Raw genomic sequence first — 13,221 nt, forward strand, 5'->3', positions numbered from 1 at the left:
AAGTAGGAATTTAGATGTCCTATCATTCATCACATAAACGTAAACCTCCTTTTTCTTTGTCAGAATTTTTTATTAGAATAGAGAAACAAAACAGTTAACGGTAAGCCAGATCGGAGATATCTGTGTTGGAACAATAAGAATGCTTGGGCTTATATCTAAGAGGGAAGCAGTCTGATCAGTGAGGAACTGGGCCCCTTCTGTCTCAGCAGGTTTGAAAATGCTCACCTTGTGTTTTAGCAGTTCCCTTCAACAGAGGATCCCATGTCACAATCCCCAAAGGCTGACTTCCTCTTTCTTTGCACAGTTATTCAGGGGTTGGGAGGAGCATGTTCAAGGATTGGAAGGTGCTTCAAGTACTACCTTCCTTCCCTCTAGAATAACTGAGAGAGCATTCAGTTAGACAGAACCTGAGAAGAGTGCCCAGAATTTAAATCAGAGGAGACTTTTCCAATGGAGAAGTGAAACAGTTTTAAATTCCTACATTGGATGCCCATCTGCAGGAGCAGAGCCAACCTGGGATCGAGTTGGTCCCTCTTTAGGACTCTGCGATTGGCGGAAACCACAATAAACTGGTTTTGGAAGAGTACCTGAGTTAAAATGTGCCAACAATGGTTATATCTGGGTTTCGGCAGCTGTAGCATGATAAAGTATGATATGTTGCACATTATAATGAACAAGTATTTTATGGCTCTAACTCTACCTTTCCGGATTCAAGTGACCTTAAAAGACAGGAGAGCAAGTCATCTCTGTGAGGAACATCCTAGAGATGAGAGCTTCTGAAAACCACACTATTTGTATTGGTGGAAACTGACTTAAATAAGTGCCCCCTTGGAGGGAAAAACAGAGAGGAGCTGGACCAACCAGGCTCTGTACAAAATGAAGGGTTCCATGGAAGGGATGGGCAAGGGCCCTGGGATCTGTCTTTGAATGATGTGTGGGGGAGATAGGCCTCTATATCAGCATCAGATGGCCTTCTCATCTAGTTAGTAGTTCACAAAATTAGAGGTGCTCCAGGGAGTCAGCTCTGTCTAGAATGTCCTGTTACGTCTAACTCTGCCAGAAGGGTTATTGTCGAGGCTTATGTGGAAGTTGACCGTATGTCTGATTTGCCCTTGGAGTCGTTTGGAAATAGAATGTATTTCTTCATTGAAAACTTCTATGATGGAATTAGCCTCTCATAGTGAGTAAATGTGAAACATTATGTGTAAGGCAGATGCTATAATAAAAAGTAAGATGCTGATTTAAACACTAAAAGATGTGTACATAGTTGGGATTGCTGTTTTTGTATTAACATTCCCTAGATCAGGCTGGTAATGAAACTATTCTAAATGAGGAGACTCAATTTTAAATGTGCCCAAAAGAAAAATTTGAGTAGGTACCACATTCATCACTCAAATTGGTTTTTCAGTTTTATACATGGATGGTACCAACTTACTAAGTTCCAGTTTGTGATTTATTTCTTATTAACCAAAAAGTATATCTATTTATTTTTGTAGTATTATCTATAGTCTTTCATATTCATCTATTCCATTTCATTAAATTACCTCAAAACATGTTGGATTGTTATCTTGTGTCAAGATCTATCTCTGATGAAGAAAATATTCCCAGTGAATTTTCTGGAGACCAAGTGCCCAGACTTTTTTCTATAAAGAAGGTTTACCTTCTACTTCAGTTTTCTGGGTACCACAAAATTGCCACGTCCCTGAAAGCAGGTAAACCCGTGCTATGAAATAGAAACCTTCCATTATTACTTAAAAGTAATCAAATTTTACTTTCCTCTTACCTAGTGGGATTGTGTTCTCATTCTTTCATTAAACTTCAGTTTGATGACTGTGTAAAGTGAATGTGACCTTAGAAAAGGCAGGAGTGGGCCTGTGGGCCACATTCATAGCTATGCCCTGAAATTCACATCTCTAATACCTACCAAGTTGAAGGCAAATGGGCATTTAATTTTTAACTCTCCAGGTGAAAAGCCTTGTATTAAGTTGGCAAGCATTTAAGTGTGAGTTACCAACCTTCAGATTAGAACTTCATTGCTGGAATCTTCTTGAAGCCTAAAAATTCTAATAAATGCAGAGAATTAATTAATTAAGTAATCTAATAAGTCCAGAGAATTAAAATAGACTCATCAAGCCTCATTACAATGCAGAGATTTCCCCCCCCACCTTGGAAAATCTGTAAACAAACCACATCCTAAGATTTTAAATGTTTCTTGAGACTTATGCTGTTAGATTATGGGGAATCCAGGGCAGGGTTCTTCAATCTCGGCACTACTGGGGCCAGATCATTCTTCATCATGGGGGACTGCCCCGTACATTGTAGGGTGTTCAGCAGCATCCCTGGCCTCTAGATGTGAGCAGCACCCACTAGATGTGAGCAGCATCCCGTGAGTTGTGATAACCAAAATGTCTCCAGATGTTGTCACATGTCCCCTGGGGGCAAAATTGCCCCCAGTTGAGAACCATTAATTTAGGATAATGTATTTATCAGTTGTTTCAGTAAAGCTTTAAGTATACCATGGATCAGATAACTACAGAAATCATGGGGAAATGAGGGCATAACCAAGCTGAGTTTTTTATCTTAGGATACTTTAAATTCATTTTTCCCTTCGGCTCATTGCCTTAAAATGGTGCGTGTTGGGGTGGGGAGGGCGGTGTGTGGTGTAACTGTGGGAACTACTGTCTTTGTCGCTTGTGGTGAATTAATGATGGGAATATCTAAGCAGCCGTCAGATTCATAAATCACTAGAAATGAGAGGGATAACACATAAAAGTCTTTCCCTTTTGTTTAGCAATTTATCATTTTGCCTGCACATTAATAAACAGAGCTCCCCCGAGGTAAGCCCCTGGAAGATAAATATTTCTCCCTAATTTCCTCAATTGTAGCTAGTAGATCATAAGCGAGAGGAGAGGTACTTGTCATCGCAAGTTGCCGGCTTCTTATCCTTCACTTCTCCCACGCAGGCAAGTAGCAATAAATAACGGGTACCGAGTGCAACCACAGGTAATCAGGTTCTGTTTTGTTTATGTAACAGGCACCAGATTCCCCAGCCCCCGGCTGTCAGCCAGGCCGAGCCGAAAACGTACACTGTCTATATCACCACTGTCTGATCATAGCTTTGATCTTCAGACCATGATAAGGACGTCTCCCAACTCCTTGGTCACAATTCTCAATAATTCCCGCAGCAGCTCTTCAGCAAGTGGCTCCTATGGTCACTTATCTGCAAGTGCAATCAGGTAAGTATTTTCCTGAATCCATTATGTGTTTCTTTATTAAAACGTCAGCGCTCGACTGCACCTGCATTTGCAGTCTTGACTACCTATGAGGAAGACTACAGCAGCATGATGTTGGGCCTGACCTGGGATGCAGGTCACATATCATTACAGTGAATTCCAGAGCCAATTATTGGCAGACTTCAGCCAGTAGCCCACATGGAGAAATAGTTATTTAGTTATGATGAAATCCGCTTCATAGAGACAGTGAGTATGGCAAATGTTTTCATGCAGGGCCCTCTTACTAATAATAGTTCTCGAGGGGGAAAGCTGACTTCATACCTGGTGGTGCAGCACATGCAAGAAGAGGAGCAGAAATCAAAAGACCAGGCATGGCATAATTCACAATTGTTACTGCTGGGGGAAAGGCATACATTGGGGAGGAAGAAAGAAAAAGGTGACATGAGGGTTTTTAGTCTAATGGAAATAAATGCAGATGACTTTCAGAGGAAATCCAGCAAAAGAAGATTTGCTTGTTTTCCTATTAAGTATTTTTAGCTTAATTTGAAAGATCTCTATTTTGACCGACCTCCTTTGCCGTACAGTGGAATCATTTTGGCACTTTTTTTGGTGAAGTGCATTGTGTCTGTGCTTGTGTGTGAGGTACAAACACAGACTTCTGTAAACATGCTTAATATAAAATATTTCTCCCTGCTAATGATCAAACTTGGGCTGATGTCAGTAAGTAGGGCATAAAAGTAAGCCAATTTATGAATTTTAGGTATGTTTACACTGCTTTTATCAGCTAATCACTTATTGTTTTGAACTGTGCTAGTTAACAAATGGTTATTTTAGACATAGAATTAGATATTACTCTAATTAATTAATTAAGCAACTTTAGCTCTCATTTCCCATCAATAATTTAAGAATTCAGTCACTAGCAATCATTTTGAACTGTAGTTTTGCAAACCATGGATGATTCCTAGCTTTAAAAGTACATATTAAAGGCTATTTTCACTAGCCTTGCTTTGAATCATTGAGGATTTGTCTACTGGTGTGTTTCTATAAATGGACAGTAGCTTTAGTTGTTAATTGATGGGTCTTCCATGATGGATATACATATTACGGAAAAAAAAAGTGTTAGCAGTAGTAACATACCATGTTTACTAGAAATGATAAATACCTTTTTTTCATACAGTTTTAATTTTTTTCTTGGTCAATTATCAGCAGTGCTTTTTGGCAGGCAAGTTAGTGTTTAAATATCATAAATCCCCATTTTGATGTGATGTCATTTTCTTCTGTGTTTCTTTGTTCTTTTAATATGGTCAATAAAGTGTGGAAACATCAAGCAAAGCAAATAACTCAACTTACATGGTAGCAGTCAGTGCATAGAGAGGAGTCCTGAGGTGTTTTCTGGATTAGGTGCTGGGGTCACAAGTGTAGGTTTTGGAGTCGGGCATATCTGTAGTGGGATTCCAGCTTTGCACCAGCTGTGCAAACCTGACTTGCCTGCCAGCTCTCTGAAGTTCGGTCTTCATCTTTGTAAACTACAGACACGACACCCGCTCTATTGGAAAGGGGCACGTTATATTAAAACTGGCTTGGATCTGCAGTGTCAGGATGAAAACCCCTACCCATGGGCAGAGCCTCAGGAGAACTGACCCTGGATGGTCCATCCAGAAGATGAGCTACCACCAGCCCGGCCATGCTGCTGCCCCGTGATCATCCTGGACTACCTCTGAGGAAGTGGGCCCGTCTCAGAACCGCGGCCTGGCTGTTCTACACTCCTGGCAAATGTTCCTGGGGTCACAGACTGCCATTGACCATATCTCAGTTTGCTAGAATTATATGATTATCATGTGGCTTGACTAAAAGGCATAGCATCGAAGTAGTAGAAATGTGGCGCACAGTGATGTTCACACAGAATCGCTTTGTGAGCATTCCTTTCTCTTGCTTCTCCTTAACTTTTCTTCCGTCTTGCTCTCTGCCCAGCTATCTTGATTTTTTACAGCATCTAAAGGACTTAGATTAGAATATGGTGCACAAATGGTCACAGTTCTGTCTTTCTTTTTCTTACCCCAGCATCTTCACTGCCTTCTTGATCTCCTTACCTTTGCCCAAGTAATCTAGTACCAGTACTTGAGAGACCGTCAGTATCCTGACTTGAAATAATCATTTTCCACTGCCTCCAAGGAGCTACAGCTGACCCTGTTATTGTCAGTAGAGCTGGAAGAAGAGGTTCCCGTTAAAGACTAGTCCGGTTCCAGGAGACTCTGCTGCAGTCAGGTGACCGGGCCATCATGCACTCATGTTCTTCCTTGCCTTCGGCTCCTTTCCATTCCGTCTTCTCTCTTGGAGGTGACCTCTCATTCTTCAATACACGTCCACTGTGCATTAGGGTAAGACTCAGCTTTTAAGGCATATAAGGTAATACAGATAACCCAAGATGAGATCAGCTTGCCATGTAATACAATAATTAGAATAATTATCATCGGCACCACTTGCCAGACCTTTAGCTGGAGAAATGTTAGTGCTTTGCCTGCCCTATTCTAAGTTTCATTTTGTGAAATCTGGAAACTGACTTGAGGGATAACCAGTAAGTGATAGGACCAGTGGATGACAGGGAAAGGGAAGAAGTATGGAAGAGTTCTAAAAAGGGGAGCTGACTTTCTCAAGAGTGAAAGACATAAGAGCGAATGTGGACTTCGCATGCCTTTAAGCTCTGCTGTGTACCAAGGAACATGGCAGACATGAGGCATACTCATTGTTTTCGTCTCACAGCGATTTTGGAAAGCGTAGTGTTATTCTTGTTTTACACATCAGCACAGGGGGTCTTTGCAAGAGGAGGTTGGCAAAGGTCGTGCCTGGTGGATATCAGTGCCAGCACTCCAATCCCTGGCTTTTTAATTTACCCCAAACACATTTGACTTTCACACTTACATGTTTTCTAATACCTAATCTGCTTCCTGTATTGGCGGTGCATGTACTGATGGTGTCAGCTAAGTTTCTAAAGGTGTTATTCGGTCTCTAATGACACACATTCAGTTTTCTAAAAAGCGCTGTAGCATCTTCTTCACATTCATGTCCCAGTTCGGATGTGATTCTCCAAGAGGCTGAGAATAGCATTGACCACTATCTGAAATTCCCGTATTTACTTGCTCATCTGGTGGTTTGCTGTCTGCTTCTCTCCACTACAATGCAGTGCCAGAAGGTTGAGGGCTGTTATGTCTTGTTCATGCCTGCACACCCTACCCTACAGCATCTGTGCCCTGTCACTTTGACACCACTCAACAAATATTTCTTGAATGAATAAATGAAAGAGCTCTTTAATGAGTAATTAGAATTCTAATCACCCTCTTGATTAAAGGAAGTTTCTACATGGTAGATGAATAATTCTGGTTTTCAGAAAGTTACAGTCTATATGAATAGTATATTATATGTCCGTAAGTTGATAAATACGTAGAGATAGAGACAGAGGGATGGATGCAAAATAAAGGGATAAAAGAGCAAATGGTTATGTTAAGTTTGTGTATAGTTCTGTGTTTTTCTATTTACTTAATAATTCAGATGGCTATAAAAATACCATATAAAGCAAATATTTGTTGACAAAAGCCCATCAGCATATTAAAACATAGTGCTTGATTATGTCTAACTTTTTCAAACATATTGTCCAAATCTTTCACAAATCTTTTTTTATATCATAACTAAAGTGATAATTCCAAAACATAACTCCATACGCTTAGAAAGGATGTCGTGAAATATTTACTGTCTCAAGAAGCTTTAACTTCTCCATCATCCTGAAGACTCCCATCTAAGACCAGATGATTCACATTTATCAAATACAGGCTGTAACCCCCACTCTATTTGCTTACGGCTCACATTATAAATATTCAGTTAATGCCATTGTCTTAGAAATACTTTTACCTCTGCTAATACCTTCCTCTAGAGATTGAACCACCATTGGAAGAGAAGGTGTTTCAAATGACCCTCATCTTCCTGTAGTCTTCTGGCAAATGTAAATGGAATGAAGAAATGAGTAAACCACTCATTTCTAACCCACTAGTTGCAGCTTTCTCCCTTCAGTTTAATGGCTAAAATGAAGATGGTTTCATATCCTCAGTAGCTTTAGGTCTGGATAGCCAGGACAGATATCTCATGAAGGCGAGAGTTGGGTGCCGAGAGCCACACCTTCACCAGTCAGTGCAGGTTCTGTTGCCAGCACTGACAAGCTCTGCCTGGTGACCAGAGAGCCGGTGGTGTTTCCCGCTTCATGCATCATCAGCCTCTCTGACAGCAGGCCCCCGAGTTCGAGTAAGGGTGTATCTGGCAGGTCCGTTGACACTTCCTGAGGTGGGGTAGGAACTAGCTCAGCCTCCACAGCAACTTGGCTCTCTGCTGTTGCCTGCTGGGAGTACACTCTTTGTCTGTGTCAGAGAAACAACGCAAAAATGAGTTGGGTGGGAAACTTTGTAGAATAGCTGAATACAGTGCCAAATGACCAGTGTCCTTAACACTCTTTGATTGCATCTTCTCAAAATTATGAGACAACCTTCTCTTCTCCCAGGATCAGTGAAAGTCATTAATACTAACTAAAAAAGATAGTTTTCATTTACTCCCAGATGTGGTCGTTGGTTTTGTATAGTACTTCATTTAATCAGTTACTCATTTGTTCCCCAAATATTTAACTGCATATTCAACTATGTGCTAGTCACTGTGTTAGGCATGGGGGCTACAAAAATGAAGGGAAGAGACATGACCCTCGTCCTTGCAGAACTCACAGGAGGGAAAAGCCTCCAATCAGATATGAATGAATGAGTGGAGCAGGGGAAGCGCTGGGATGGGGAGAGTTTGGGTGTTGAGGGGCTGGCTGTCAGCAGCCCAGGGCACCAGATGGCAGTACACATGGGAAGGTGAGTCGATGCACAAGGTTGGAGGTGGGTAGGGGCCAGGTTATGCACGGTGGTCGTGGACCGCTGATCCTAGAACTACAGGATGCCTTCAAGGCTCCCAGTGAGGCTACATTGTTTTAGGGATGAAGGATCTGATGCTCAGGAAGGTTAGTGAGCTGAATCGGGGGCACTCAACTACGTACATGGCAGATCGTGGTGGGTCTGACTCTGAAATTCCTCTTTCTGTTTCCCAGGCCTTACTTCCTTCTCTCCAGTGGGAGACGTGACTGAAAGGATTGGTAGGAAATGCCATTTATAACAGGGAAATAATATCTGAGGATGTTTTTTAAAAATTGATTATGCTTATATTAATATATGATGTTCTAACCATGTCTACATGGCTGACCAGTTACATGATTTGGGGGCTTCGAGCCAAATCTCATTGGAGAGTGTGTTACTGCTATTTATGTTCACAGAGGTCTTGTTTGTTTGGTTGTGTGATGGCAAGTAGCTTTTTTTTTTTTTTTTTTTGGTGATGAAGATCAGCCCTGAGCTAACATCTGATGCCAATCCTCCTCTTTTTTGCTGAGGAAGATTGGCCCTGGGCTAACATCTGTGCCTATCTTCCTCTACTTTGTATGGGACGCCACCACAGCATGGCTTGACAAGCAGTGCGTCGGTGTGCGCCCGGGATGCGAACCTGCGAACCCTCGGGCTGCCGGGCTGCCGGAGTGGAGCGTGCGTACTTAACTGCTGCGCCGCTGGGCCAGCCCCGCAAGTAGCTTTTAAAGCCTTTTAGAACACTTTGATCATATAAAGCCTAGTGTATTTTTGTCCAAAGCATTATTCAAAGAGTGTATATGCCTCAATATAGACGTTAGGATGATACTAACTCATTTTGTGAGTGTGCCAATCTTCGTTTGTTGTGAGTGTGTGGATCTTTGTTTTTGTGCTCATTACTTCTTCTGAGGCTGCTGGGTTTTCCAATAAACTTGCCCTGGGAGCTTTTATGGATGGAAGCAGAAGCTTTATTTTTCTCCTTTCAAGTGGAAGCACGTGCATGCATGTGTGTCACTTTACCTACCATATACAAATAATAATAGCTGTTGGCCTGTTCTCTGCAAAACTGGAAAGAATTGTTCTTACTTGGAATGGCAGCTAATGTGCAGGAGATCTCATAGGTGTAACCAGAAAGTAGATGACCTCCTTAGTACAACAGCCTTTAAGTAGCCACAAAGTTGTTTTGATTGTAATGCCTCCTTCTCCTCCTTCCTCTGTGTCTTCTTGAAGTCAGTTTCTCAAATTGTGAGGCCTTCATGTTATCGCTATGGTGACAGTTGCCTGATTTTACCTGCAATTCTGGTTTCCTGAGCAAGATTTGGGAGAGCTGGGATACTAGAAAGTAAATATCGTTATTGCATTCTTCAGCATATAGAAAACTGGGTTTATTGCAGCATAAAGTTTCTTAATCCCAATGCCCTGACCTAAAGTAATACATCATAAAAAGTATCATATGAGTTTCTTTTAAGGGTGTTTTAAAAATTCACATCTGAATGAATTTAATAACCAGGGCAATGGAAAAAAATATAAGTATTTATAGGTAGTTAGCATTGGTTTTACATTTAAAACAAGACATTTCCTAAGAATCCAAAGGTGCCGTATGTTCTTGACTCTTCACATTGTGTAAGAGATGGTGCTGCCTTTGTGATTCTGGTTTATTCTTTAGTCAGTCTTGGGCCTGTCCCGCTCCGAGCTGGGCCCTCTAGGTCATGGAGGGATTCCAGAGGTGAACCTGGAAACCAATGAGCCTTTCTGCTGAAGCAAAAGTAAATAAAATGTGTAGAGTTTTACTCAGTTACCCACAATCTCCCTCCTCCTTTGCCTGCATATCCTGTGCATGAACACAGAGGAGCCCTGGCTCTGCGATTCAGTGGAAATGAGATGTCCCATGGCAACTCTAAGGACAAACTATTATTTTAGAGAGGATGAAAAGACCATGTGGATTGAAGTCGTTAAACAATAAAATAGAATCTTTTACTTTCAAGTGTGCTGGGTAATCCAGACTCTTGACATCTTTCTTATATTTCCTTAATTTTTTCTTCATTTTTATTTAAAAACAGATCTCTTCCAATATTATAATCAACTCTCTTTACCCTTCCAATATAAAGGACAGCAGCAAGCTGAGTTATGCTGCTTTATGTGTTGTACCATTAAGTTATTCAGCTTATCCCCCACCCTCTTACCCCCATCAAATATAGAATTCCTGAGGTGTTTTTAAAACACATTATGGGCTTGTCTTATAGACTATTTTAATTGGGTTTTGTGCATTTGACTTGAATATTTATGACTTTGACATGCCTGTATGTATAGGAGGGTTGAATAAATGTTTAATGAATGATTTTCTACAATATGAACTTTTAGTGTCCTCACTTATGTATTATTCCAGGAATTAAATATGAATTTGATTTACAGGTTGATCACAAGGGTTTCTGTACAAATGTTGATTCATGTCACTCCCTTGGTGTGAAAAAATGTTTGTTTTGAAAGTCTAATATGATTATGAATTTCAAAGTTTTAGGTATTGATTATAATTAATATATAGCTTTCCAGTTACAAATAATTTTATTCTTTGGAAATATAAATGGGATATGTAGAAAGCTTGTGAAATTAATGAATGATGTAGTGTCTGGATTTTATGACATTTATTTTAGTTATTTCACATCCTTCCTTCTTTTATCCCCAATTTTAATCAAATTGGGGATAGTCGCTGAGATTCTCAGGCAGAAGATTTCCAGATAAGTGAGGTGTGACTGTGCTATTTACTGAAATATTGAGAAACAAGGCCCAGTTTGCAAAATTTGACCACATTTTGCAAAAGAGTATTGACAAAACTTGACCTCTGATTTTTGGTAGAGAATAAATACATCAAAACTTTCTTAAAGATTCAGACTTTGGGAATTTTAATTTTAAATGTTTGGAAAATAGAAGAACTGGTTCCCACTCAGACAGCAGTTTGTTGATCACTTTTAACTCAGCTCAGAGCTGAACATAAGGTGGAAGTGACCATGGGGAGTTATCCTTATGCAGACGTGCTCAGAACACTGTCCCTGGGGCACTGCGTGCAGTGGAATGCTTCTTTAGGGTATTTTATAAAACAGAAAATTCAGTAACCATAAATCTGCTCTGATGGATAGAAATTATATTTGATGGATGAAGACGCTGCGTATATTATAGTCAGGGATCTAAAATCCATATTTTTCTCATTTTCTGTTCTTTAAAGACTAAAGGGCAAATTAACATTTGAATTAATTTATTCTGGCATTATAACTGTTGTCCTAGAATAGTGTTTCCCAAAGTGTTTTGCGAAGAACACTAGTCTCTAGATGCTCCTCCAGATCCTGCTGCAAACTGTACCTGGGGCGGGACACTTGGAATGTGCATTCGCATATTAACAGTTGCACGGGCCCCCGCACTGTATTCCTCAGATTTTTATGATCTTGGCACTTCTTTTTCTTTTCCTCCGTAACACTTGCTCTTGGACCATTATCTCAGGAGGGCTGTGACCGTGTGAGTGCATTGCTTGGGAAGATCTGGGCCATCTAACACTTTATTTCTACTGATCTTATTGACTAAATATAGATTAACAGTCATAAGTCACATTCTCATAAATGTTTGTGTTTTTTTTAATTACCTCATCTTTCAGGTAGTCATTTAAAAAAGAAGTGAAAGCTATAAAAATAGTTTTTTTAATTATACTTTATTAAATGTTGAGTGAAGACAATTCAAAAATCAGAATGTAAAATTAGTCTCTCTTCAAGTGATCCATGGGAAAGAAAAGGAGGAGCAGAAATGTGAGGGCTGGGGGGTAAGAAAGCTCACGTAGAGCAAATTTTAGACTAGACCGTGTCCATCTTTAGAGGAGACAGAAGAGATTTATAAAAATTTTCAACAATATCAATTCTTTATATATCGGGGAAATTATTGAATGAACTATTTAGGAAGTTTTTTTTCAGGTTTTCTAAAGGTAGGGTTTACTTTTGTGTGTGTGTGTGTGCTGAGGAAGATTAGCCCTGAGCTAACATCTGTGCTAGCCTTCCCCTACTTTATATGTGGGAGGCCCCCACAGCATGGATGACAAGTGGTATAGGTCCGCGCCTGGGATCTGAACCCGAGAACCTGGGCTGCCAAAGTGGAGCACGCAACCTTAACCACTACACCATGAGGCTGGCCCCAGTAGGGTTTACTTTTTTAAAAAAATTCCAACCTCTGTAATCAGCAAGGTCTGTCCTCAGCTACTGAAGTACTACAGAAAGATGTGAGTCTAGTCATGAACTTTGTTTATCCTGTTTTACAGGCCTGTTTTACAGGTCAAGTTGTAGTTTTCAGAGGAAAGTATGTTCTTCTTTGAAGTGACTATTCTGAGTGTGGGAGGCAGAATAATAGCCCCCAAAGATGTCCACGTCTTAAGCCCTAGAACCCGTGAACATGTTATCTTACATGGCAAAAGGAATTTTGTAGCTATGATTAAGTTAAGGATTTTGAGATGAGTACATCATCCTGGATTATTCAGGTGGCCCTAATGTAATCACAAGGGTCCTTATAAGAGGGGGGCAAGGAGTTCAGAGTTAGAGAGAGTCAGAGAAGGTCAGAGTGATGTGGGGCCACAAGCCAAAGATGTGGGCAGCCTCTAGAGACTGGGAGAGGCAAGAAGCCTAGAGACTCCAGAACACAGCCTTCCCACCCATTGGAGACTTCTGACCTCCAGGACTACAAGGTATAAATATGTGTTGTGGGGCTGGCCCTGTGGCTTAGCGGTTAAGTGTGCGCGCTCCGCTGCTGGCGGCCCGGGTTTCGATCCCGGGCACGCACCGATGCACTGCTTGTCCAGCCGTGCTGAGGCGGCGTCCCACATACAGCAACTAGAAGGATGTGCAACTATGACATACAACTATCTACTGGGGCTTTGGGGAGAAAAAGGTGAAAAAAAAAAGGAGGAGAATGGGCAATAGATGTTAGCTCAGGCCCGGTCTTCCTCAGCAAAAAGAGGAGGATTGGCATGGATGTTAGCTCAGGGCCAATCTTCCTTACAAAAAAAAAAGAAAGAAAAGAAGTATGTGTTG

General features: G+C 40.9%; 1 protein-coding gene across 3 annotated transcripts in view; it reads left to right on the top strand.

Annotated features, from left to right (window-relative positions):
- Positions 1–13,221, top strand: part of GLI3 (GLI family zinc finger 3) — a 273,446-nt gene that overhangs the window by 191,552 nt on the left and 68,673 nt on the right. For all 3 annotated transcript variants that reach the window (XM_087434410.1, XM_004441463.3, XM_087434519.1), the window contains exon 7: positions 3,035–3,236. In XM_087434410.1, the coding sequence (XP_087290536.1) occupies positions 3,035–3,236 (202 nt within the window). The remainder of the gene's footprint in view (positions 1–3,034; positions 3,237–13,221) is intronic.

The sequence above is a fragment of the Ceratotherium simum genome, chromosome 1 (assembly GCF_057802395.1).
Source record: "Ceratotherium simum simum isolate JZ-2026a chromosome 1, ASM5780239v1, whole genome shotgun sequence".
NCBI classification, from domain to species: domain Eukaryota; kingdom Metazoa; phylum Chordata; class Mammalia; order Perissodactyla; family Rhinocerotidae; genus Ceratotherium; species Ceratotherium simum.